Source organism: Chroicocephalus ridibundus, chromosome 4, assembly GCF_963924245.1.
Source record: "Chroicocephalus ridibundus chromosome 4, bChrRid1.1, whole genome shotgun sequence".
NCBI lineage: Eukaryota > Metazoa > Chordata > Aves > Charadriiformes > Laridae > Chroicocephalus > Chroicocephalus ridibundus.
Genome location: NC_086287.1, coordinates 116001 through 141381, shown reverse-complemented (window position 1 = coordinate 141381; position 25381 = coordinate 116001). Strand labels below are relative to the sequence as shown.

The window sequence follows — 25381 nt, the reverse complement described above, 5'->3', positions numbered from 1 at the left end:
CATTTTGTCACCGACTTTCACCCGCCGCCCGACGGGGCGTTTTTTTTTTTTCTTAAAGGCGAAGCGACAGCCAAAAGCCGGCCCCGCCACCAGGCCGCGCCGCAACCGCGAGCGGCGCCGCAGCCCAGGGGCAGCGAGCGGCCGCGCGGGGCGAGGGGCAAGTGGCTTCCCTTGCCAGGCCTCGCCCGCAGGGCGACGGGACCCGGGGGCAGCCGGAGGGGCGCAGGCAGCGGCGGCGGTAGGGAACCCGGCGGTGCGGCGGACCAGGCGGCGGCGCGGCGGCGGAGGTGCACGCCGGGCGGCGGGCCGGCAGAGCGGCCGGCGAAGGGGCTGCGCTCGGGCGGGCGCCGCGGCGGGGCCGGCTGGGGGGGGAGCGGGAGAGCGAGCGCGGCGGCCCCAGCGGCGCCTGCGCGGCGCACGCGCGGGGAGCGGTCCGCTGATTGGCCGCGCGGCGGCAGGAGGGCGGGCCCCGCCGGAGCTGTGCCGCCCATTGGCTGGGCGGCTCGCGAGCGGCGGAGAAAGGCGGGAGGGTAGCGCGCAGGGGGAGGCGGGGCTGGGGGCGGGGCTATCCCTCGCCTCCCGCCCGCGGATTGGCGGGCGCGCGGGGGAGGTGGGTCGCTTGGCGGTCCCACGCGAAGGCGGGCGGTGATTGGGCGCGGCAGGGGCGGGCGGGGCGGGCTCAGCGGGAGGGAGCGGGAGGGGGAGCGCAGAGCCGTCGCGGCCCCGCCGCTCGCCGCCCCGATGCCGGCGGGCACCGAGCAGCCGGGGGGCGCCGAGGAGCAGCCGCCCGCCCAGAGCCCGCCGGCGCCGGCCGAGAGGCCGCCGCCCTCGGGCCGCCGCCGTCCTCCGCCGCCACCCGCTGCCGAGCAGGGGGAGGAGTCCGGCGGCAGCCGGGTGCTGAGGGGCGGCCGGGAGCGGGGCCGGGCCGCCGCCACCTCGGCCGCGGGGGGAGCCGCCGCCGCCTCCCGCCGCCGTAAGGCCGAGTATCCCCGTCGCCGGCGGAGCAGCCCCGGGGCCCGTCCCGCCGCCGAGCAGCCCGCCGCCGAGACGCCGCCCGCCGCCAGGAAGGCCCCCCGGGCCGGGTGAGTGCCCTGCGGCGCCGAGCGGGCCCGCCCTCCGCGGGGCCGGGGGTGGGGGGCTGGCGGGCGGCCTCTCCCCATCCCGAGCGGCGCCGAGGCCCCGGGGCTGCCTCCTGCCGCGAGGTCCCCGCGCCTCCGCCTCTTTGTTCTGGGACGGGCCCACCGGTCCCCGCCCGGAAAGGGCAGTGTCCCGAGCGCGGCCGGCCCGGTCGGGAGCCAAACCGTGTGTGCCTCCGGTGCCAGCCGCCCTCCGCGCAGCCTCCTCAGGGCTCCCGCGCCCCCGGCGTGTCTCTGCCCCGCACGGCAGAAGCCTCAGCTGAGGCGGCGGCGGGTTTATTTACTGTGCACGAGTCGCTGCGTCCCGGTACTGCTCCGTTCCCGGGGTGGGGAACCAGCCACGTGCACGTGTGCGCTTGGGGCGTTTCATAACGAACCCGATCCGCCTTGTCCTGCCGACAAAGTCCCTCTGATTCACACGTAACTATTATGGTCGTAACTGGGCTTTTGCTGGTGGTTATAGCTCACCTGAGCTTTCTCTGGGTGAAATGATCCGCCTTGGTACACGGGGTTGAAAACAGTGACTTGAGAACAAGGTGATGAGTCTGTCCACAGTTGGGAATTGGGGCTTGTTCTTCACATCGTTCAGTTTCTTTTTTCTGCTGCCGTGCCATGCCTCTCACCTGTGCCTTTTGTATTTTTTCAGGCGCACAGATAAAGCAGCTGGTAAAGGTAAGAGTTGAATTATTACTCCTACTGTTGTATTCCATCCAGAAAGTCAGGGCTTTCCCATGAAGGTAGCCAAACATCTGTTGGATCTTCCTTTTAAAGAATATTTTGTTGCTTGATGACATGCAGTTTCTTTCCAAGGTCTGTGTCAAGACTGTGGAACTGCGATAAGCTGATGATGATGTTCGCACGTGCCCAACGTGCAAAAACTTATTCTTCCAAATAACCACTAGGGTATTGCTTCGCTATCGGAAGTTGAGACCACACTGCATCGCAGTTCGACAGCTCTTGTTAGGCAGTGGTCCTGAGTAGCTGGCAAAACCTGGGCTCGCGTCTGTTCTGCTGCTGTCACAAATACAGGTGCAGGTCCTCAGGAGACATGCAAAAGATATGTGGAAATAAGAGCATTCAGATATTTACATTTGTCCTTTTCTAGCTTTAGTGGATGGCAATTTGTTTTATGCGTGTGTCTGCATGGATGAAAGAGAAAAGTTTAGAAGGGGAGAGAGTATCTTAATGGGTCTGCCCAAAAAAGGACCAACTATGGGGAGCTGTGACCAGGAGCAGAGCTTTCGTTCGTCCAGTGCGAACTGTGTGAACTCTTTGCATCTATTTAACAGCTTCTTGTACAAAAAAAAAATGTCAGAGGCCTCTGCTCCTTACCCAGTGATGACTTCTGAAACAGTTCCAAGTAAAAGGCTTTGTGTGGGGTTGGTTTTGATCTGGCACTGGAGAATTGTCACAGAATGAAATAGTGAGTAAAGAAGGTCATATACCTGTGCAAATGAATTAATCTTTCTGCTGGAGCTGCTCAGTTCTTGTTTGCAGGCATTTGTGTGTTGAAGGCTGCCTTTATTCTTGTAATTCTATAACTCTCTAACTTTATTCCTACAAGTCTATAGCTTTATTCCATTTGGGTGTTGGAATCCATCACAGTTCTGTCTGGCAAGGTTTATTTTTGCAGACAAAAGCAGACTTAACTAATGTGTGTTTAGCACGGACCTCACTTATGTGCATTTACCTCTTACTATGTAAAGGATGGGAAGAGTATTGTAAAAGCTTCAGCCTTTTAGGTCAAAGCGAAGTTGCTGAAATGTGTAAAAAGGCATGGTGCTGTCACTTAATATGCATATAGTGTTAACATCACATTTTAATGATGATTCTCAGTGTTTTGGATACCCTTAAGCAGAAACTTTTATGTGGTAGTGGTGAAAAGCAGGCAGGATAGTTCCATTTTTACCCCCATTTCTTGGGATGTGCTTTGAAATGGCAAATGTCAGTCTGAAATTTCCCAATTTTGGTGGCTGGCTGCACTCTAGCCATTTTAGACTTTAACTTTGGGCTCTGAAAGATTCATTTGTCCTCAAATGTGAGGGTGGAAAATGTATTTATTAAATATCTTGGGCTCTTTTTTATTATTAGACATGCAGCCAAAATGGATTGCGTGAATGTTTGCATGGAAATTAGCACTGATAAGTGGACTGCTTCTAGTCCAAAAGAAATCTGCCTTGGTGAATTGTTTGTTTGAATTTTAATCTTTAAAAATGGAGAAGTGAGAAAACTGCACTTCTGTGTCCCAGCTGCGCACTGGATGAAGTCCTTGCTGCACGCTTGTGCTTATTGGGAAGACATGGAAGCAGACCAGATGAAGCATCTTCCTCAGACAGATCCCACAGTAAGCGGGAGAGGAGCTCCCCCCTTCTTGGCTGTTAGCATACAATGTTTGAAGAAGCTTAATCAGGTGTAAGGAAATGGCAGCTTTCCTTGCACAGCAGGGTTTTTGGTAGCTAGGAGTCCTCTGTGATTCTGGTCGGTAAAATACCATTCAGCATTTCACCCCTGGGTGGAGCTGGGTTGAGGAAGAAATCCAGCGAAACTGCTGAGTGGTTCTGGTGAAGGCTTTGAATTTAGCGCTAGCATTTACTGGCGTGAGTTTTGACATGGAATTTACTATTATGCTTTACTATAAAATGCTGTATCCATTTTAGAATATTAAATTCGTGTGAGCTCAGCCGTAAAGGCGAATGGCCTGTGGAGGTGAGGTATACCTGGTGACACATCCCATCTATTGGACAAAGGAAGAACTTGCTGCACCGAAGTTTGTTCAGTAAGTTTTGTTGCCTTATGTTTGGGATTTTATTTTTAAGTAAAATCAGCAGTGTTGCTGTTGGTAAAGAGGGCTTAGAGGTGACGGGTGCGATCATGGCTAAGTTTGTGCTATCGATGATAATCGAGACACTCTAACAGTGGCAGTGTCTCGCAAAGTTTTGCGTCTTTCTGTATAGTGCCGTGGGATCAGAGGGCTTTTCTACTTGGCGACTTGGGAGCACAGGCACAAAGGTCTGGCTGCGCAGGTCTGATGGGAAGATTATGGGAAGGTTGAAGTTGAAGGTGTATGTTGTGTCAGAATTACTAGGCGATAGTTACCATACTGGTGTCATGAAGGCAGCTGCAAAGTCAGCCGTACCAATTGTATTTCCCGTCTTGTCTGCTTAGTCATGCAATTGCAATATTTCCCTAATGTGTTGCTGTAGAAATATTAGTTACATAAGTAGAACATTTAATCTCAGCTTATAAATGAATCCATGTAGCTAGAGTCGGACTGTGTAGTATAATTCGCATCTGACTTCCCACGATGCTATATATTCCTGTGGAAATAATTTTCGTTTTGGTTAGGCCTGAATAATTTTAATTATTGGCATATAGATTTAATGAATACACTTCATGTCCTTCCATCACTGAATTAAAAATTCAGTGCTTACTGTCACTCTTAAAGCCATGTTAGCAGTCGATCAAAACTTGCTTCTCTGATTTAATTTTACACCCAAACCAGTTTCTGATTCTGTCCTCCTTTCTGTAAGATTTTAAACTTTGCTGTTTAGTAATCACTTTTAAGAGTTTGGATGAAATCTTTCAATCAATTACAGTTGAAAAAGCTCTGGAGGGAGTGGTGTAGTGGCTGAATAGAAAGATGCCAGGTTTGTGCTTACTGGTAGAGCCCTTGCCTTACTGTGTTGGCAAAACGTAAGTGCTTTGTCTTTGAGATTTTAGAGCTGCAGGTTGTGAGAAGGTTACTTCTCCTGCACTGAGGAGAAGGAGGGTGGGGTTGGCACATTCATACGAACATAATATGCCATGAGTGAACACTCAGATTTCTGAATCTCCGTGTCTAATGTTGCTCTGCTTGTGTCACGCAGCTGAAATGCACTCCATGTGGACCCTTGTTTATGCAAGTTATTTTTCTTGCATGTTTTTGTCTTGCAACTTTACATTGGTATTGATGCTTTTTTGCAATGGTAAGAACAAGATCCAGTGTAATTCTTCGGATGCACGTAGGCACACAGCTGCGTGGTAATGCTGTTAAAGGTGGAAAGAAGAGTTTGTTGGAGAGGTAAAACAGGGCCACGTGAAGCCTTTATTTACCTAAAGCTGCGATCAAAAGAGATGTGGTGCCATGTGCACGGGAGAATCACCTCCCTGTAAGTCCGTTCTCAAATCAAAGTTTTTTTGCACGGCGTGGGCTAGAGGATGATGCCAGTGGTATTTACATACTTGGGCACGTGGTTATAGAAGCCATGCGTTAGAAAGGGATTCGTGTGTGGAATACTTTTCTTAGATACCCACACGTGTGGAGAGCTATCTTGGTGATTTGTTCCGTGGTATATTTTTACCTCGGTCTTTCCTTCTGAGGATGCTGCCACGTGCTGTGTGGGTGGCTGGCGTTGCAGCCCTTCTGCCACCATGGGGGCTTTTGGGGCAGGGGAGTCAGAGACGTTCCTCCAGGGGCTGTGGGAGGAAACGGGTGGGAAAGACATCCTTGCTCCGTAGCCGTCCGCTTCCCACTGCTAGAAAAACTGTAAGGTTCCACTGATCAAAGAAAGATGGAACGCTTTAAGACTCTAGTTGTACAAAATGGTTTTGTAACATAGATAACTTGCGTTATACCTCATTGTTTGTATTCTTAAAGCTTCATGTTTTTTTGGTAATGACTGCTTTTCCTTAAGACTTTGTCAGTGTTTTGAAAGAGAAATGTCATTACTTAAAATAAACCCGTATAAAAATGTGCTGAATTTAAATAACTCAGATTGCCCCAACCTACTTTGACTCCTACAAGGATTTTCCTGTGTCCCATATGCACAATTTCACAGCTCGCTGGGGGGAGCCATTTGGATAGAGCTTTACACTAGGATTTTTTTTTTCCCCCGAGTTTCACTTTTGTCTGTGCCATTATAAAATTGTAGGTTCAGTACCTTATCTGTTGTGTGGTTACTGTGTTAAATTTAAGTTGCAGTCTGAGATGTATATACATTGTGATGCATTTAATAACAGTTGGTTTGTAACTTAATTCGTAGTTTATTTTCATTTCGCTTAATTGTACACGGGTATTTTCTGAAAGTGTCTACTTTGCAGGGTTAGTAAGATGCTTTTAAATGCCTTGTAAGTAAAGTTTAGAAAATGTCTTGTTAGTAATCAACAAACTGTTAATTTGTAACAGTTCAAAGTTCATTTTTTTATGTGTCAAGGGTAGATAAAGTGGCATGGGTATTTGTTATGTTCTGATGTCAAAAAAAGAAGAGAGCAATCTATTATTGCAACAAGCTTACCTCTGAGCTGCAGGCAGAAAGGGGTTGGTAAGTAAGAGCTTGAACATCTGAGCGAGTGCGGCTGGTCAGAGGGTGTGTGGAGTTACCTGAGGGCAGCTGAGCGGGGTTTCAAGCTGCCAGTATGGCAGGACAGGTGCAGAGCGATGCCCTGGTTACAAAGGGCTGGTTGAGGCCAGCTCTGCAAGTCATAGAATCACAGAATGGATGGGCTTTAAGGTCCCTTCCCACCCAAACCAGTGCCACCCCCTGCCCTGGGCAGGGACACCTCCCACCAGCCCAGGTTGCTCCAAGCCCTGTACAACCTGGCCTTGAACCCCTCCAGGGATGGGGCAGCCACAGCTTCTCTGGGCAACCTGGGCCAGGGGCTCACCACCCTCACGGCCAAGAATTTCTTCCCAGTATCTCATCTCAATCTCCCCTCTTTCAGTTTAAAACCCTTCCCCCTCGTCCCATGGCGTCCCTTCCCAGCTTTCCTGGAGCCCCTTTAGGGACTGGAAGGCCGCCTTCTCTTCTCCAGGCTGAAAGCTGTGCTGTAAGCAGCATAAGCAAGAAGCTCTGCTTCCAGAGGGTTTCTGTGCTTCGTCTCCATGAAACTGGAGGGGGACAGCAGCATCTCCCAGGAGCGCTGGGAAAACCAAAGAGGAGACAGCAGCATCTCCTGGCGGCACTGGGGAAACTGAAGAGGGGACAGCAGCATCTCCCAGCAGCGCTGCAACTCTGCAAAACGGCACCTGCACCAGTGTTACTCCCACACACCCTTCTGTGGGGAGCTGTAATTCAGGTCTCCATTCTCTGGCTACCTGCTTACCTCTCCGAAAATACAGAGCAACCTAGTCACTGCATCCGCAGGTTATTAGGGGAACAGTAGAAGGGGAGCAATGGACAAGCACAGGGTGATCATGCAAGTCCTGTGATGAAGGAACTGCTTCTTCAGGAAATAAACACAGTTGGTTTGGACTTTCCCTTTCTGCTCTTTGCAATGAGTAATTGCTATGTGCCAGGGACTTTGTTTTCCTTCAGTGCTTGGAAAGAAGGCCGGGGAGGTGTCGGCTGTGGGATATGTGTATTTACTGCCCAGGCCCTTGCTGTCAGTTACCCAGAAATGCTCATAACGCGTGCTGCATCCAGTGATGTAAAAAAATAGCAGGAAGCACCCCGTTCTTGGAACAGTCTGCTATAAAAAAGTGCTGTGGAGCTGGGGAGTGATGCAGCTGTAGACAAAGCAAGAAACGAAGCATGAGAGTGCTGGTTTCCGTGGCTTCCTGCGAGTGTCCTGCCTGCAAAGTGCATTCATGATATAGAGAGGAGCTAAACTCACCCTTATGAGTTTCATCTCCTGGACTGGGAGATAGTGGACAAACTTTGGTGTTTATCCCTTTTGTTTCAGATCGTGACAATGCTGGTGTACGTAGAAAAATATGGTATGGTTTCTGAGACAGAGATGCTTTCGCTGGTTTGGTAACCCTGCATGCGGTGCTCCAGGGGTCGGATGAGAGTGCGACTGAGAGCACGTTTCTGCCGCACGTCTGAAGTGGGAATCTCTGTTGACTAGGATGCTGAGTAAGGATGGAGTATTGCTGGTATAAGCTCTGTTAGGAAGCAGAGCAGTGCCCAGAGCCTTGTCTTTTGGTTGTCTAAATCATTACAACAGAGTTTCCTCCGAGGTTTCCTTTTCTTGTTCCTTCTCCCAGTGACTGGTGTTTTCTTCACAAATTTTAAGATTAAAGGACATTTGATGCCTGTTGTGTACCATCACTCAAATCTATACATGTTTTCTGCTCCGAACACTGTTAAGTTCAAAGGCTGTTGGGAAGAATCAGCAGAATGGTGAAAGTGCCTCAGAATGAAAGCTGGTTGTCATTAAGTGACATATTTAAGGGAGTGTTCAAGGTAGGAAGGACCCAGGAGCCAAAAGACCAAAAGGATTGGTAGGACTTCAGAAAGTGAGTTTTCCTCGTCTCTCTTGAATGGCTTCCTGTGAGCCGCAGGCATCCACACAGCTCCCCAGCCTGACTCCCGCAGAGGCTGCGGGATGTGGTGGGTAATAATTAATGGCAGTATTGGAGAGTCGCAGGGAGTGTGAGCACGGGGGCGTTTCTCAGCAGATTAAATTTGCCAAGTCGTAGCTTCTGTTGACCCCTCTCCATGAAATGTGATTTGGGCAAAAGACAGCAGCGCTGTGTCTTAATCCGAGTTTGCGTGTGCCGGCTGGTGGGCAGGCTCTGTCACAAGGAAGGCAAGTAATTCATTTTGCAGCGGCTGATCTGAAAAGCAAATGCTCGGTGCTTTTTTTCGCTTTGCACTGGGGATGCCTCAATACCTATTGTGTCTCACATATTCTTTTGTCCTCCTGGAGTCTGAGTTCTTATGACCCGGTGTCCATCACCGCTGGTGACACTTGCAATGAAATAACAGGATGTTGGCCTATAATCCATTTTCCGTCCATCGTCTGTTAGGACAGGAACCTTCCAGAGAAATTGCAGCTAGCCAGAGCGAGCAGTTTATTCAGTTTTAAATGCAGAATTGATTACAGCCTTTCTAATTTAAAATTCTCCTGTGTTTCAATCTCAAGAGATTAAAGCAGCATCTTTTTTTTGTTGGAAGAACAGAGCCTGATTATCTGTAATAGCAATGTTTATTCCCTCTATCTTGCTTCTTTGTGCCGTTAGCCAAACCCTGTGAACTGAGGAGTGTGGCTTTCTGTGTAGAGACACTTGTGAGAGCAGAGGGGTAACGCTGCGTTCATCCACAGCGCCTGGATTTCGCCAGGCCAAATATGGTACTCAAAACAGGACTGAAAATAACCATAAGGTTCCTGTGTAGCCCATTGAGAGAGGTAGGTATCTCCTAACTCCATCCACTGGTGACAGAGAGACACAGACAGCCGTGTTCCTAACTGAAATGCAGACGTGAGTCCTGTTGCTTCCTGGGCGACATCAGAATTCTGGGGAGGAATCCTCAAATGCAGCTGAAATGGCAACACCTCCAGTGGCAGGCTTGTGATTGCCTCTCGTGCCAGGTGGGGTGTTGGACGTGAACGCAGCAGTGGAAGTGCTGCTTTTCTCTCTAAGCCAGTTGCTGTCTCTGTATTTAGTGTTGGGTTTTTTATTATTTTGGTTGTTGGTTTTTTGTTTTCTTTGTCTTTTGGGTTTTTTGAGAGGCAGGCTGGATTCATCAGAAGGCTGTTTTTGTGAAGGAAAAACGATATTTAGGTGTGGGAAAGAGACATAAAATTTATTAAAAATCTAGGGCTTTTCTTTTGAAGTTTTAGGTTTCAGGCAAAGCCTTGTTGAGTGCTGATTCCAGCTGCTAGTGCAGCTGAATACTTTGCAGATACAAGTTTCTTGGTGCAGCTCTGACCCTTGCATGGAGACCTGCGTTCCCTGTTGGGAGGGTCTAGAATTATAAGGATTTTCAACTCACAGCTCTCTATTGCTTTACAACTTCTACTGCAAAGTAAATATTTGATGCTTCTCCTAACTAGAGGGGGCTTTTTGAGGTACGTAGGTATTCACAGCATGCAAAAATGCATTGAATCTGCTAGACAAGCATGCTGAAGTAGAGGAAGAAGTAAAAAAGAGAAATCAGGGGGAAAGGCTTGTTAAACACATTCATTTCAGAGAAATGAAGCAAAATTGCTAGGTGAGTGGTGTACTTTGTCAAAATGCATTCTGAGGGAGGTCTTTTTCAACTAATAAGACTAATCTTTAAAATACTAGCTCTTGCTAAGAAATCAGCTGTATGCCTGATCTTGCAAGGGAATAAACCTGTTTCAGGAACCGCAGTGTGTGCTGACACTGGTGACATGGTAGTGTTTGAGGGAGAAGTTTCTAGAGAAAGGTTTCGGGTGTCTTTGGATTAAATTTAGCATTCAAAAAAAGCTGAGGATGATCACCATTAGGATTAAAAACATAAAGCAGTTGTAGTTCACCTTGAGATCTGCTAAACTAGGAAGCCAAGAAGGAGTAGTTGATGCTCTGATGGTGAAGTGGCTTTATACGTGCAAGACATCAGACTTGGTTGCTGTTTTACAACGAAATGGTAATGCCTCACATCCTGTATTCCAGTCAGATTTTTTTCAGTCAAATGTTGCTTATTCCCACCCTGTTAATCAAGGATTGGGGAATGAGTCACACAAAGCAAACTATGTGCTAGAAGTAAAAAGATCATTTGGTTCAAAAGGCTTGATGCAAAATTAGAGATTTCAGGTTGGGAGGAACCTCAGGATATCTGTGGTCCCACCTGCTGCTTAACACAGCTGCGTTCAACGCAGAGTTTGCATCATGTTGCTCAGGGCTTTCTCCAGTCGGGTCTGGAGGGGCTTGAGGAGTGGGCCCATGTGAACCTCATGAGATACAAGTGCAGGGTCCTGCAGTGGGGTCGGGTAACCCCTGGTCTCAGCACAGGCTGGGGATGGAGGGATGGAGAGCAGCCCTGAGGAGAAGGACTTGGGGGTGAAAAGCTGGCCATGACTCCATGCTGTGCAACTCAGCAAGGAGGTTTGGACTCTTGATAACCTGCCTGTAAGTTGTAAGGCTGCTGTTGTGTCCCCCGGGGTTTTCTGTTCTCCAGGCTGAGCAAACCCGTTTCGCTCAGCTTTTTCTCACAGGCTGTGTGTTTCAGCCCCCAAGTGTCTTGGTAGTCCCCTCTGGACTTGCTCAAACCTGTTGACAACCTTCTTGTGGTGGGAGTCCAAAGCTGGAGGGGGAGTCCAAATGTGGTCTAACAAGTGAGTAAAGGGGATTCTGTAACAGCGTCCCTCTGTTTCCTGACTGTGCTCCTGGGAATGGCACCCAGGATGCTGTGGACCTCTCGGTGTGCAGTCTGCTCTTCACCAGCACTCCCCGTGTAGCGGAGCTGCTCCCCAGCCAGTCCTGAGGACTGTCCACTGACTTTGCCAGCAGATGCTTGATGAACTCCCTGTCATCTCAGTGGTACTTAGGCAGCAGAAACCCACCTGAAACCAGACAGCAGTGTAAATGTATTTAGGTAGAAAGAAGTGGGGTCAGAGCTTAGCCTAGAGCACGGGCCCCGTGGAGTGCTGCAGGTGGCTTTGTGTGTACTAAAGCAGTGGTCGATCTGGAGTACTGAGCACAGCCAGCTACTTGGAATTGATTTCTTCGGAACATCGTGTGTGACATTTCAAAAGGTGTTTGAGTTCATTAAGGCCCAGTATCACAGTAAGCACCAAAAACGTGAGATCAAGTGAACTGTTCTTGGGAATTTCAGTTTTTAAGGGATGAACTTGCTTATGTAGACATTTTAGCCAGTTCTGTTACCTCGCCAAAACATATCTGGAGATCATCCAAAAAGAAACCACCTGTGGGAGCTATAAAGGAGTGCAAAGACCTCAGGCTAGCAGTGCTTGCGATGCTTCTTGCTCTACCATAAGACCAGAAACATCCAGCTCAGATTCCTCAAGGTTATTACCAGGTGTACAACTCTGATTAAATATGCGTTTGGGGGATTATCCAAACACGACTTTTCCTGTGGTCCAATTTTGAAGCTATTCTTTTATAAAGCAGTTGCTGAGGTTTATGGGTGTCTCTCTTGTAGTGCCTAGGGGAGATCAGAGCCAGTAAATAATCATTTTATATGCCTTTATCAGAGGGACATGTAAGCTATTTTTAAATATTTGTGTCCTTACTTAGAGGCAGTAGGAAATGCGATGAGGGTTTGAAATGAAGGCTTGCTGAGGTAGGGCCTGGGGTGTGTCCGGTCTGGCTGGGCAGAGCGACGCTCCAAAGCCATACGAGGCGGTGGCTTCCCCGTCGGAGCAGACAGGGCAGTTAAGCTCTTCAACATCCTGCAACAGAGAGGAGTGTGAATTAATGACGGGGTTTATGCGTTTTATTATTACTAAATGATTGCAATGGGTGTTTCAGATCCCAAAGAAGAGAAGGAAGAGGAGGAGGTCTCCGGTGCCCTCAGCCATGGCTCTCCCGTCAGCAGGCCCAGCAGAAGCTGGCGCAGCAGCAGGTCAGCTGCTGCAGCCCGGCAGCGTGACACTGAGAATTCGCGTGCCTCCAGATCCAAGACTGGTTCCCTGCAGCTCGTCTGCAAATCAGAGCCAAACACGGACCAGATTGAATACGGTACGTGGGAAGCCCTGGCATGAAAGTGCCTGGAGAGATAGTCAGGTCTTGGGAGCCTCTGAAGGGCGCTGGGTGTGGATGTAACTCTGTGAGCTGTACGCAGACTGTGGCTGGTACAGGTGTGGTGCTGCTTGGTCATGAGTACCTTCTGCCACCAGCACTCCTGGCAATGTCGACGGAGGTGTCTTGAGACAGATGAGCTCACTGCAGCGAACACAGATTGAAACCTAATGGTGACTTTTCCTTTCAGAGGTCACAGAAGAGCATCAGTCTCCAGCTGGAATCAGGTAGGAAACTCCTTATTTTGTGGTATTTCTTCCTGTTCAGTGTCTCAAGAAGGGAAAATACTGTCCTGATTTTTTTTTCTTTTAAATAAATGCGTCTGTGAAAAGATCTATGGGACGGATAGTAGCTCTGTTTTCATTCAGTCCTGGACCTTTGCATTTTCAGTCTGGATTGCAGACAGACTGCAGATGTCAGGAGGTGTTGTGGATAGTAAGATTTGATCTGGGCATTTCACCTGGTAGGTTTATAGCTTCAGGAGCAGATGCTGTAGTTAGGTGGGTTCACAAGAGGAGACTGCTCTTCTTAGCCTGTCTGTTTTGGCTGTCATCGTGCTCCTTTGTTAGTGCAAGCTGTTAGCTTTCCCCAGTTGTGCTGAATGAGAAAGAGCTGTGTAACAGTGTCTCTCCCATCCGAGGGGATGGTGCGTGAATATTCTTGCAGTAGTGCTTAAGCTGTTGCTACTAAAGTCCTCTGTTCTCCTTTTCTCCCAGCAGTGATGATGAGGAGGAGATGCTCATCAGCGAGGAAGAAGTTCCTTTCAAAGATGATCCAAGAGATGAAACCTACAAGCCCCATCTAGAAAAGTATATTGGGTTATGTACTTACTGTGGTTTTAGACAAAAAAAAAAATCGTGACATCTTAGCTGAGTGAACTTGATATAACCCAAAAGAACCTGTGCTAGTTGCTAAGGTGGAATGGCTCCCATTGGACACAGTGTTTTCTAAATACTGCCTACAGCTATCGGCACTGTTCTTCTCTAATGGACTAAAGCCTTTAGAGCCCCGCTGGCTGCCAGGTTCTTCCTTAATCCTTGTTCATGTTTCTGCTTAGAAGTGGGACTTGATAAATAGGCCTGAACTTCGATACAGTTTTTGTTTAAATCTTTGTAAAAAGCAGACGACTGGAAGAGTATTGGAGTGATACGTTGTACTTGTATCTTTGTAGGGAAGCGCCAAAGCAAAGGAGAAAAGCTAGCAAGGGGAAGGAGGAAAAAGAGAAACAGAAAGAGATTAAAGTAGAAGTGAAAGAAGAGAGTGAATTTCAGGAAGATGAAGAACCACCAAGGAAGTGAGTAAAACTCTGCAGTTATATGTAGCAGTGTGTATTGTATGTTTTGCATTCTTGCTAGTGTACAACAGTGTTTTGTTGTTTTTTGCTTCCCCCCCTCCTTTGGGCCTGAAAGATAATGGGGCAGAACCTTTTATTCTGATAAAGTCCTGCTTCTAGTATCTTGCGCATGTTCAGCAGGGAAAAATTAACAAGTAGTTATTTTCATTTAGTTTAAGTTGAGGTTTTTTTTCTCCATACTGTGGTTTAGTCAGCCTACCTGGATATGTCCACACAGTGTGAAATACTTTAGAGCTTTCTTAAAATTGGTTTCTGTTGTGATGTCTGAAGTGGATTAGACTGTATTAGAAAGCCAGTCTGAGAAGGCAGCATCTCTTCTGTTGTGTGCCTAGAGGCAGGCACGGGAATACTTTGTATGCATTGTGTGGTAAGTGTCCTCTTTTTACATTTGCGACTAACATACCACAGCTCAGGAAAAACAGCTGCGTTCTCCCTTGTTTTGGAGAAGTAAAAGAACAGACTTTTGCTACGTAGTCAGTCAGTAGCGCTTTGAGTGGAGACTCAAAACCTTTGGGTACGCTGTCACTGGAACTCAACATAGAAGCAGCTGAGGTAGATTGGATTTGTGTGTGTGTGTGTGAAGTTCTTTGGGATAGTGTGTGTCGGCGGGGGGAAAGGCAGTTTTTGTATTTAAGCTCCTCTCTGAGGAACTGGAACAAATGCGGCTCCCTCTGCTGGTCTGCGGCATGGGGCTCTGCACACCTTCGTTTTAATTTCTCTTGGTGTCTCTAAGCTGCTGCAGAGCTGGTTTGCATGGAGAGGAGTAAGGATGATGGTATTTTGAGAACTTTTTTTTTTTTCTGCTAGAGATGCATTTCTGAGGCTTGTGGTTGTGTTGTTTGAGTCAGACACTACTTTTGTGCATAACAAAACCTGTGCCTCTTCTGAAGGCTTGGCTTGAATGCTGAGTGCCTGTTCAGCATATTACTGGCATGGTCTTGCTGTCCATAAAGATGTCTCAGTACAGTCTAGGAAAGATTTCCGTCAATCTACTGTAAGTGTTTCTGCAGCAACACGATCAAGCAAGCATCGTGTTCTGGGCAGAGCGATTGCTTGGGAGGGTGCGTTTTACGTGTAAGCATAGGTCTGCTCAGACAGAGCATAGATTTTTGTCTTGACAGGTGTATAAGCTGCTGTAGTTAATTCAGAGGACTGTAAAATAGCTGTTCATTAATCCTGTTCTTCCTAGCCATGCAGACTGATGTTTTGCACGTGGTATGAAACGTTACCCAACAGAGCAGAGGAAACAGGCTGCACCATCAATTCTGGATTGTGCTGGCAAAATTACATATTTATAAAAAATGCATTAGGAAATGGGAGGGGTGGTGAGAGCAAACCACATGAAGCATTTATTTCTCAAGAATATTGCCTTCCTCTGAATCTGCCTCCAACTTGCACTCGATTGATTTTTCTAGAGCTTGCAGTTAATGAGGCAATAGCTTGCTAAATGTCTCCAGCAGAAACTTATGAGAGCAGAATCTTGTGTGCTGATGTGCAGCCTGGAAAGGGATGAATTCAATTATAAGGTTGCAAACTGTTTGGACAATTGTAGGTTTAAAAGAAGAAATGTGAAGCATGTGATGTCTGGTTCATGGCTTTTTAAAATAGCCCTTCCTCACTCCATTGTGGCAGAAGAGTTGGTAATTTCTAACTGCAGCGTGCTGGTCTGTGGCTGTCTGATACCTGTTTACTGGTATCTGCACAGTTGTGAATAGTGGGCTGAGACATACTTGAGCTAGGCAACTGTGTTCAAAAATGCGTTGTATGCTAGACCTGGCAGGTAGTCACGCAGCCACAGCCTGACTGTGTTCGCAGGGCCAGGGTGATTTGAGGTCTGCCATATGCCACTAAATGTCATGCAGAAAAAAGTGTCACCAGGGTATCAGAAACATGGGGACCACAGACCCACAGGGAATGGTCTTCTGTGTGATGTGGCAGTTCTGCAAAATGCAGGGACAGTTTGCATAGAGGCCTGGTGTCCTGGTTTCAGCTGGGACAGAGTTAATTTTCTTTCCAATGATTGCTGTATTTTCAGATTTGGTGTGAAAGGACCGTCAATAATGCATATTGCTTTAGTTGTTGCCAGGTGATGCTTATGTTTTTCAAGGACTTTTTTCATCTTCCCATAGCAGCTGAGAAGAAGTATAGACAGAAAGATAGAATGGCCAATGGAATATTCCTTACCATAGTATATAAATGGGGTTAGCCAGGGTAGGGGGATTATTCATTGACTGCTGCTTAGGAAGGTACCAGGCATTCACCAAGTGGTGAGTGACTTGTGTTATTGGTATTATTTTCCTTTTCTGTTATTGTTCTATTAAACTGTCTTTATCTCAACCCATGAGGGTTTGTTGTTTTTTTTTTTTTTCCTTTCCCATCCTTTTTTCCCTCTCCTCCCTGCCCTTCTGGGGGAAGGAGGGGAACTGTATGAGTGGCTGCGTGGCCCTGGCTGCCAGCTGGGACCAAACCGTGACACATGGTTACTTAAGTTCTTTAGGGAACTTCCCCATCTACTATGAGAATGTTCCCTTAGGAACTCTTCGGGTGTTTTGATCCAGAGCAAGTGGCTGATTTAGCAGAGCAGGTGACGTGCCGGACACAGTGTTACTTTTCAGCCTAAAAGTGTAGAAGAGTTCTGTAGTATTTCTTGTAGCGTGCTCCTGCTTTGTACCATGCACTTCAAAAAACTGCCCACTAATGATGTAAAGAAGCTTCTTTCAATTCTGTTTCTGTAACCCCGTTACAGGAGGGGAAGGAGGAGAAAGGATGACAAGAGCCCAAGGCTGCCCAAGAGAAGGTAGGTGATCCCCTCTACTCAGTTCTGTTCTGAAGACTTGTTTTCCTTGCGGTCTGCACAGAGATGTTGATTGTCTCAAAGCCATCTCTCTTGCACAATATAGAAATCTGCCTTTAAGGGGGAAGGGGAAAAAAAAAAAGCAGCATGCCTTGACTTCCCTCCTTTCCTTTCCCCTTCTCCCCGTAGGTGTGGGTTTGATTTCTGCCAACAGAACCAGCCCGCCCCTGACCCCAGTCCTGAGTTGGTCCCTAGCCTGGCATTGCCCAGCAATAGCATTCTGAGAACTCTGTGTCTCCTGGCATTTTCTTAGCTTGAGGGGGGGCCCTCAAGTAGTGCTAGGAGTGGAGGGAACTCTTGGACGGATTCTTTATCAGTGTAGCCCAAACAGGAGTATTGGAGCAGTAATCCTCTACTGTCGCATCTCTGAGCTGCGCTCGCACTCGTTTATCTTGCTGCTGCCTGGGCTTCAGGTGCATCAGCTAACCACTCTGCCTGTTTCCTTACTGACTTCTTAGGAAGAAGCCTCCGATACAGTATGTCCGCTGTGAGATGGAAGGCTGTGGCACAGTCTTGGCTCACCCGCGTTACCTGCAGGTTAGTTGAGGTTTTTCACTTCCTGAATGGCGCATGTGAGGGCAGGGAAGGGCCATTTGGAATAGGCAGCTAATCCTCCACTGGCACTGAAGCACTCCTTTCTAATGCTGTCTTTTTGGTAGGCTTAATCAATTGTGGCCAGTTGTGGCCACATGTGTCTCTGTATCTATCCTGTTGCTAGATGTCCACGTTTGTTTGGCTTACTTCACTTAGTGGAGATCAAAGCCTTTGTTCATGGTATAAGGGTGTCTTGTCAGTGATGAGAGTCTGGTTGCCTGCTGAGGGGCTATCTGGGATCGACGTGTCTCAGCTGTTCTCTTAGCCACATAGAGACAGAGTCTGCAACCTTTCACTCTTCCTTTATAGCATCACATAAAGTACCAGCACTTGCTGAAGAAAAAATATGTGTGTCCTCATCCCTCCTGTGGTCGGCTCTTCCGACTCCAGAAGCAGCTCCTGCGGCATGCCAAACACCACACAGGTACAGGGAGGTGGGAAAGGGATACAAACTCCTTAGATCAGTGAACAGAGCGGGGGGAGAGGGAAAGAAGAACCTCTAGGACTTCTGGGGAGAGTGAAGCCAAGGCAGGTGGCATAGATTTGCAGCAGCAGCGGGATATTTTTTCCTTCTGGATTACCATCTTTTAAGGAAATGAAAGAAATAGGCTATAGAGTTTTTAATTACCCCCTGGCAAGTATCACTCAGGGGTTCTGTACAGGAATAAACCAAGCCAAGCTTTATCCTAATTTTCCAGTCTTTCTGTATTGGTCAGAATGGATAATTAGCTCTTAGGAGATTCTTAATCATGCCTTAACTCTCCAGATCAGCTGCTGTGATGTATTGTGGGACACCTCCTCCTTTGCTATGCCTGCTGGCCTCCCAGCACTTCTAGTTCTGCTGCTTCTTGGGCAGCTTTACCTGCAACATGTGAGAGCTGGGAAAGGGAGCAGGTCTGCAGGAGAGTAATGCTCCAACTGGTCTTGCTTTTTAGATCAAAGGGATTACATCTGTGAGTACTGTGCCCGGGCATTTAAGAGTTCTCATAACTTGGCGGTGCACCGAATGATCCACACGGGCGAGAAGCCCTTGCAGTGAGTACCTGTGCCTGTCTCTTGCTCCCCTACTTTGAGGGACCCTTGGATACACCCGTTCTTGGACTACACTGAGAGCAGGGGCAGCTCCAAAGTCAGGGCCGGAACCTGTTCTTGGTGTCCCAGCTCTCTTCAAATGCACACCTGTAGGAGAGTTTGAGCTGCCACTTGTCTCACCTGCTCCTTGAGGCAGTGTCTCAGTAGAGGTCTGAGGAACATAAGCCCTCTGCAAATAAAACTGGAAAAGCTGGACCTATGGTGAAATCCGACTTTAATGAGTCCCTGCTGTTTTCCTGGGTTGCCTCTTTGCTACTGCCATCCCCACGAGTGTGGGGATGTCCCTTTGTTGTGACCTCCCCCTTCTCCCCTCCCCAGGTGTGAGATCTGTGGATTCACCTGCCGGCAGAAGGCTTCCCTCAACTGGCACATGAAGAAGCACGATGCGGACTCCTTCTACCAGTTCTCTTGCAACATTTGCGGAAAGAAATTTGAGAAGAAGGACAGCGTCGTGGCTCACAAAGCCAAGAGCCACCCCGAAGTGCTTATTGCTGAAGCACTGGCTGCCAACGCGGGTGCCCTGATCACCAGCACCGACATCCTGGGCACTAATCCTGAGGCCATTGCGCCACCCACCGATGGCCAGGGCCTCCCCCTTCTTCCTGACCCCCTGGGAAGTGCTGCCCCAGCAGATTGCCTGCTGCTGAACCCCGAGGGGATGCCGAAGACATACTGCGGTGGTGCAGAGCGCGTGAGCCTGGTGGCTGATGGCAAGCTCTTTGTGGGCAGCGGCAGCAGTACAAACCCGGAGGGGCTGGTCATGAACACGGAGATCCTGGGAGCCACCACGGAGGTGCTCATCGAAGATTCAGACTCCACTGGACCCTAGTGGGTGGGGAGCACATGGGTGCTGGGACAGTTCGGACTCTGTATTTAAAAGGAAAAAAAAAAGAAAAAAAAAAAAAGAGGAGACACTTACTGAAAGAGAGAAAACTTACAATACTAGTAAATAACTGAAGGGTCTGCTCCCTTCCAGCGTGGATCACAGCACATCCTCTTTATCCCAACCACTTCTCTCTCTCCCACTGCTCCTTTGTAGAAAGGGGCACATGCTGCCATTACCAGAGCAAGTTGGACTGAGTGACAGATTTCTCCAAGGGAGGGGGGACTGCTGAAACCCATTGCTCGACCCCAAAGCAGATGCCTCTCTGGCTCCATGACGTGGCCCCACTCGCAAACGAGAAAGCATTTGATGTGCTCTGGACAAGTTTCTTAGGACTCCTCCTCGCCCCTGGTCCCAACTTCTATGCATCGCTGCACTCTGGTCCTTGCAGTCTCATTCTTCCTCCCGGGGCTGGGAGTTTGGCTTGGCACTTTAGGCCCCCTCAGCAGGGCGAGCTGTGAAGCAGTGCACGTCCCTCTCCCCACCGCGCTCCTCTGCTCCAGCTCTGGCAGGAAGCAGAGGGAACGCCCTGGCTCATAGATCATGTTTGCTTGGAGAGGCCTGGGGGCTACGGGAGCCCTGCGTGGGAGAGGCAAGGAGGAGCATCCCAGTTTGACGACAGTAATTTGCACTTTGAACATGTTTCGGTTTTGTGTTGTGGTAACAAGATTCCTTATTTATTGATTAAAAAAGGGTCGGTATTTTTTAGTTATGTTCTTAGGGGGTGGGGGTGGAAGGGGTTCAGGCTATTTCCCAATAGGCTCCTCCGCGCTAGTGAGCTGCAGGGAGCACGTTGTGCCATCGTAACAGCAGCTGGGAGAGCCGAGGTGAAGGCAGCGTTCTGGAGTCAGATGTCTACCGCAGCTTTTCCCGAGTAGAGGGAGAGCCCCTGGAGAAGAGCCTGTTTGCAGTGGGGGTCTCTGCAGCAGCGTTTTAGCAGGAGGATGAGGTGAGTGATAGAACAGCTGTCTGTCGTCTCCCTCCCTCCCAGGTCAGGATGAGCTCCTTGCATTAAGTGCTCTTTTTGCCTCTCCCTTGCTCCCCAGCCTTTCAGGGAAGAACATCATTAGCCAGGAACTTGTTCTTGTGACTTAGACAGTTGTGAGCTGCTTGCTGCTGGGGGAAGTTGTGCTCCTCATCCAACTCTGCCTCTCCTGTCCAGGTCTAGACAAAGACACAGAAGCAGGATATGGTTGTCTCAGGCTTGTTTATCCAAGGCAATAGACTGACGCGGGACTAAGAGGCTGTCGGCTTCTCTCCCTGCCCCCGTTTTGGGGGAGAGTGTTGTGCAGCCGTGTTCTCAAAGCTTCTCTCTTCTGTGCACACACCCTTGCTTTCCATGAAATGTGGCGGTTCAGGTGTTGCCTGCCGGTGTAGTTAGGACAGCTCTGAGCCCTTGGAAAAGTTTACATAGGATATGATGTGTCTGCTATGGAGACTTGGATCTTTTTGCTCTTATCTGAAACTTTGTGTGGAAATTCAGTGGCCTTGAATTCATAGTGTTTTTGGAAGAGGTGAAGAATAACCTGGGCTTTTTGTTTGTTTGCTTATTTTTTTTGGTTGGGTTTATGTGGTTGGGAGCAGAGCTGAAGTATGTTGTCCGAGCACAAGATCAGCTAAATTGGTCTGTAGCACGCAGCAGCTAGGCAAAAATCAAGTACCTGGGGTCTGCAGAATGGAATGAAACATGGAATGTAATTGGAAACTTTTTACAGGAAACTGACTCAAACACCCACTCTGTCCCCTCTGCTGCCTGGAAATCCAGCTGTGGCCCAAGCCTGACAGCTGTTATTGGGCCGTTTGTCCTGATTTGCCCCTCCCTTCCACCCTTACACCGATATCTTTGTCGGAGCAAGTTGAAACACTTCTGGTGCTGGGGCGGTTCGTGGCTGAACAGTTTGCAGCTCTGGTGTCTTATGCCCTGGGTGTGGGCATCCCACGTTCTCACGCTGTGGCAGCGGCATGGCTCCACGAGCCTCTCGTGCAGATAAGCATGGGGGCCCAGCGTACCTGAACACGGGTCTCCTGGGATGGTGCATGTCAGGTCTGTGGTGGTACGCTGTTCAACTAAACCAGCTTCTTCAGTTGGCATGATCCAATTTCTCACTTGGATCAAATTACGGTGATTTCCAGCAGGAAGCTTTTGGGTGGCCCGCTGGTCCCCTCCCCTTGCAAACTAAAGAGCGCAGCAGCACGATGGGACATGTTCAAATCCAGCACTGATGTTTTCACCCCCCAGCAGTGCAGGTCTTCTGTCCAGGAGGACTCGGGGCTGGCCAAGCCACGTTGTGTGGTGGCGCGTCCCCTCGCTGGCATGCTGGCCCTCGGTGGCACATGCGCTCCTGTGGTGTGGGTCGGCCACGTCCTCCCCATGCTTGCTGCAGACCACGCTGCTGGAGCTGCTTCTCGTGCCCTGCCCCTGTGCCCCGTGGGGGTGCGGAGCGGGCAGAGCCTTGCACAGAACACTAAACAGAGAGCTCGGGGTTTTGCTTTCTGAGGGATAGCACTAAAATGCTTTTGGGTCAAGGGCTTGCTCACCCCGGTGACACACTTGGCACCTGGCTGGGAGGCAAGGGAGGCTGCCTCGTCCTGTGTCTGCCCAACCGCCCCGAGTTTGACGTCGGTTGCGTTCCTGGGATGCAGAACTGAGCAGCTCCCTTGCTTCCCGGCCTGGACACCTCTGATCCCTGCCTTGTCCTTCCATGCACACCTCTCGTAGCTCTCCTTTTTCTTTTTCTGGTCTCGGCCAGTTGCCTGTCTGTCCTCTAACCACAGCCTGCTAACTAACCCCGACGCAGGAGAGACTGGTGTAGCTCCCTTCCCACTCCTGTTTGAAAGCCTAAAACTGACACAGCCCTCCTGCAGCTCCTCCTCCCCTCGATGTCTCTCCTTCACTCGCATGCAGTTTGCTTCAATAAATTATTGTAGTAGTTTGCAATAAACTTTTTTGTATTTTTTTCCCCTGTATTTATTTTTTTTTTCTCCTCCCGGGGAGGGAACGGAGGGGGCGTAGGGCCCTCGCCTGCTCCCAGCGCCCCGCAGAGCTGGGGGGTGCTGTGCGGGGCGGGCAGGGTTTGGGCCGGGGGCAGTGCCCGCTGTGGCAGGGGGCTCCCGCAGCTCGGCAGCGCTTTCTGCAGTAGCCACCAGGTGGCAACCACGCTGTTGGGTTGGCCACCGGCCCTGGGCCTTGGGGCTGGGGATCCGGGGCAGTCCCCCAGCGAGGCTGGGCAAGGCTCGGTGTACTGTGATACGAAAGGGAAACTGCTTTTCAACTCCTGTTTTTTCTCATAATCTGGGTAATACATAACCAAAATAAACGTACTGAGGAAAAACCAAACCAACCACAAGGGCTGTTTTTGTCTTGGTGCATGCAGCTCACCTGCCGTGGGGGGCTGGGACCTCCTCCCCTCTCTGCAGCCCCCCTTTTTGGGCAGGACCCCTCTGGGAAAGGGGGGCTTAGACCTGGGGGCCCCAGCCCCATGCAGCCGTGGGGGAGTAAGAGGGCTGGAGGCAGACAGTCCCTTCTGACGGGGTTTGGGTTGCAGCCCAGCCGGCAGCTGGTTCTGGGTCTCCAGCCTGGGGGCTCCCCTCAGCCCCTTGCTGGCGAGTCCCCAGCACTCTGCCCTGCTCAGGCCCCCGGCCGCTGCCCGGGCTGAGGTGTTGAGCAATGTCCGGGCTTTGCTCGCCTCTTCCCGGCAGCCGTTTCCCGCGCTCTGGCATGAGCCGGGGGGATTAGCGTGCTGCTCGTTGCACTGCGCGGCTGGGAGGAGGAATGGGTCAGGGCTAGGAGCCTGCTGCCACCGGGCAAGACCATCTGGGCAAGGCGCTTGGAGTAGCAAAGCATGGGGGAATTAGGGAAATAATCTGTCGCTGTTGATCCCAGTGGCGGGAATTTGCAGCGTTGTGCCAGGCCCCAGGCGCGGAAGAGGGGGAGAGCCAGGCCGGCGGACGTGTGAGCGGAGCTCCCAGCTGGAATGCACCAGCTCAGCAAGGGATTGTCCTCCCTGGGCCGGGCAGGCGCTGCACTGGGAGCCTGGTGCCCGTGACGGCTGCCCAGGCCATGGCGGCAGCAGACAGCCCCTCAGCCGCCCTGCGGCGACGCGACCTCTGCAGCCGAGGCATCCGCCTGGCTGGAAAGATGCGCTCGGATGTCGTCGACCTTCTGGACACCTATGTGAGTTTGCCATGCTCCGTCCGGCTGCCCACAGGCTGGGAGTGCTGCGGGGTGGCTGCCACTGACGGGCTCTGGGGGGCTTCTGGCAGCTGTGCTGGGCACGAGGGCTCTGGGCCATCGTAGAGGTGGGGGATGAAATGCTGCCGGTATCTGGGCCTTGGCACAGCGGGCTGATGCTTGGGCAAATCTTGAGCACTGGGCCTTGCACTGCCCCAAATGGCTCTTGGCCAGCGCTGGAGCTGAACCGGGGCCCCCCAGAGCCAGCGCTGACAGGGCTCAGCGTGGGGAGGTCCAAGGTTTCCCCTCCACCGCTGACCCCTGCCTGCTCTCGCCCCCGCAGGTGGAGCGGCAGGGCTTGGACGCCTCAGCCAGCGTGGCGGCAGTGGAGGGGGTGCCGGCAGCAGCAGTGGAGCGCTGGGATGAGCAGACGGGGACGCAGCGGCTGCTGGAGAACCTGGCAGCGTACCGGGCCTTCCGCGTCCTGCTGTCCCAGATGCTGGAGGAGCATCGGGAGCAGCTGGGGGAGGCCGATGCCGCCCTGGGCCGGGCGCTGGCGAGCGTCCTGCTCCAGGTCTCAGCCTTCGCCTACCACCTCGAGGAGCTGCTGCGGCTGGAGAGCCGCGGCCCCCCCAGCGAGGAGGGGGCTCCCCCACCCCCAGCCCCCCACCTCGGCCTCTTCGAGAGGAAGCTGCGGGGCCTGGGGGTGCTGCGGGAGCTGGCCCAGTGGGCTGTCAGGTCCGCGCGGGACCTGCGGCAGCTCACCAAGCCCAGCCCGGGCAGCGGCTCGGCCCCCAGCTGGGCTGAGAGCCCCTGAAGGCGGGTGGGGGGCGGGGGTGCTTGGGTCCTGCTGGGGCATAGTGGGGGGCTCCCTGACTGCCCCTGTGGAGGGCTGCTGACAGCCCAGGGGGCTGTTTGAGGAGGTGGGTGGATGGGAGGGACCACATTGTTAGCCCCCATGCCCCCCATGCTTTTGGTGCCACTCCCTGTGGGCCCCTTTCTCAGTGGGGAAACTGAGGCACGGGCCATGCTCCACCCCAGAGGGAGGGGGATCCCCGGGCAGGGCGAGCCTCGGGGGTGGCTCGGGCTCTGCCTGCTGGGGGGTTGGAATTATACCCCGGGAAGCAGCTTTGCTGCTCACCCCAGGGCCCAGAGTCTGTGGCGCTCAGTGGGCTGCAGCAGTGCTGCCTTTTTCTCTGAAATTCGGTTGCTGCTCGGCTTGCAGTGGACAGAAGCTGCCTTGGGGCTCCTGCAGAGGCAAGGCAGGAGCAAAGGGACAGAAAAATATTGGCTGGTGAAAGGAGTCTTGGGACCTGCCCCCCAGCAGCAAGACGCAAGGCTTCACCTCCTTCACATGGACTCTTCTGCCTGGCTCGCGTTTTCTGCGCATTGAATTTCTGCTCTAATTACTCGGGGGCTTTTTTGCGGGGGGGGGGGTGTGTGTGTGTGTTACAATCAGAAGGGGATTTCTTAACCGCTTGGGCAAAGTAACAGAGAGGATCTTTTAACTTAAGGCTGTGATTCAAAAGACCCTCTGCAAGGAGGTTTGTGCCTCCAGGGATTATTTTGGGACTGGAAACACCATAGAGGATTAAACAGGCCCAACCACATCGCTCACCCTGTGAAGGGGAATGCCATGAGGTTTTGTGGCTGCCTGGGCTGTGGTTTTTCTTGCGGAATGGATGTGATGGCTGCCGAGCAAATAAAAGGGCTGTGAGAGCTGCTGCGGTGACGTGACTTCTTGGGGGAGGTGGAACTGTGGGACTCAGCCTCACCGGAGACCTGGGCTGCCCTGTTCCTGCCCCAGGAAAGGGTCAGTCCCAGTGGGGTGGGAGGTTTGGGGGGGATGGGACCCACTGGGATGCTGTG

General features: G+C 51.0%; 2 protein-coding genes across 3 annotated transcripts; both read left to right on the top strand.

The window, feature by feature from the left end:
• Positions 1-24: 24 nt before the first annotated feature.
• On the top strand, positions 25-22299 carry ZFP91 (ZFP91 zinc finger protein, atypical E3 ubiquitin ligase). 2 transcript variants are annotated; one of them, XM_063331579.1, is made up of 11 exons: positions 25-1082; positions 1783-1808; positions 12295-12504; positions 12755-12791; positions 13284-13373; positions 13736-13858; positions 16665-16715; positions 17231-17309; positions 17676-17790; positions 18302-18401; positions 18777-22299. In XM_063331579.1, exons 1-11 carry the CDS (start codon positions 742-744, stop codon positions 19285-19287), a joined length of 1683 nt encoding a protein of 560 aa, XP_063187649.1. In that variant the 5' UTR covers positions 25-741; the 3' UTR covers positions 19288-22299. The 2 variants fall into 2 exon arrangements, with proteins under 2 accessions (XP_063187649.1, XP_063187648.1); XM_063331578.1 differs by having other exon boundaries at positions 13281-13373.
• A 446-nt stretch (positions 22300-22745) lies between these two features.
• On the top strand, positions 22746-24329 carry CNTF (ciliary neurotrophic factor). Its single transcript, XM_063333095.1, has 2 exons — positions 22746-23515; positions 23856-24329. The coding sequence occupies exons 1-2, from the start codon at positions 23402-23404 to the stop codon at positions 24327-24329; spliced, it is 588 nt and encodes a 195-aa protein (XP_063189165.1). The 5' UTR covers positions 22746-23401.
• The last annotated feature ends 1052 nt before the right edge of the window (positions 24330-25381 follow it).

Coding starts and splice junctions, on each gene's coding strand:
- ZFP91 (XM_063331578.1), top strand. CDS start 742: ATGCCGGCGGGCACCGAGCAGCCGGGGGGCGCCGAGGAGCAGCCGCCC. Junction 12,505..12,754: donor CACGGACCAGATTGAATACG/GTACGTGGGAAG, acceptor TTTTCCTTTCAG/AGGTCACAGAAGAGCATCAG. Junction 17,310..17,675: donor CTCACCCGCGTTACCTGCAG/GTTAGTTGAGGT, acceptor CTTCCTTTATAG/CATCACATAAAGTACCAGCA.
- CNTF (XM_063333095.1), top strand. CDS start 23,402: ATGGCGGCAGCAGACAGCCCCTCAGCCGCCCTGCGGCGACGCGACCTC. Junction 23,516..23,855: donor TCGACCTTCTGGACACCTAT/GTGAGTTTGCCA, acceptor TCGCCCCCGCAG/GTGGAGCGGCAGGGCTTGGA.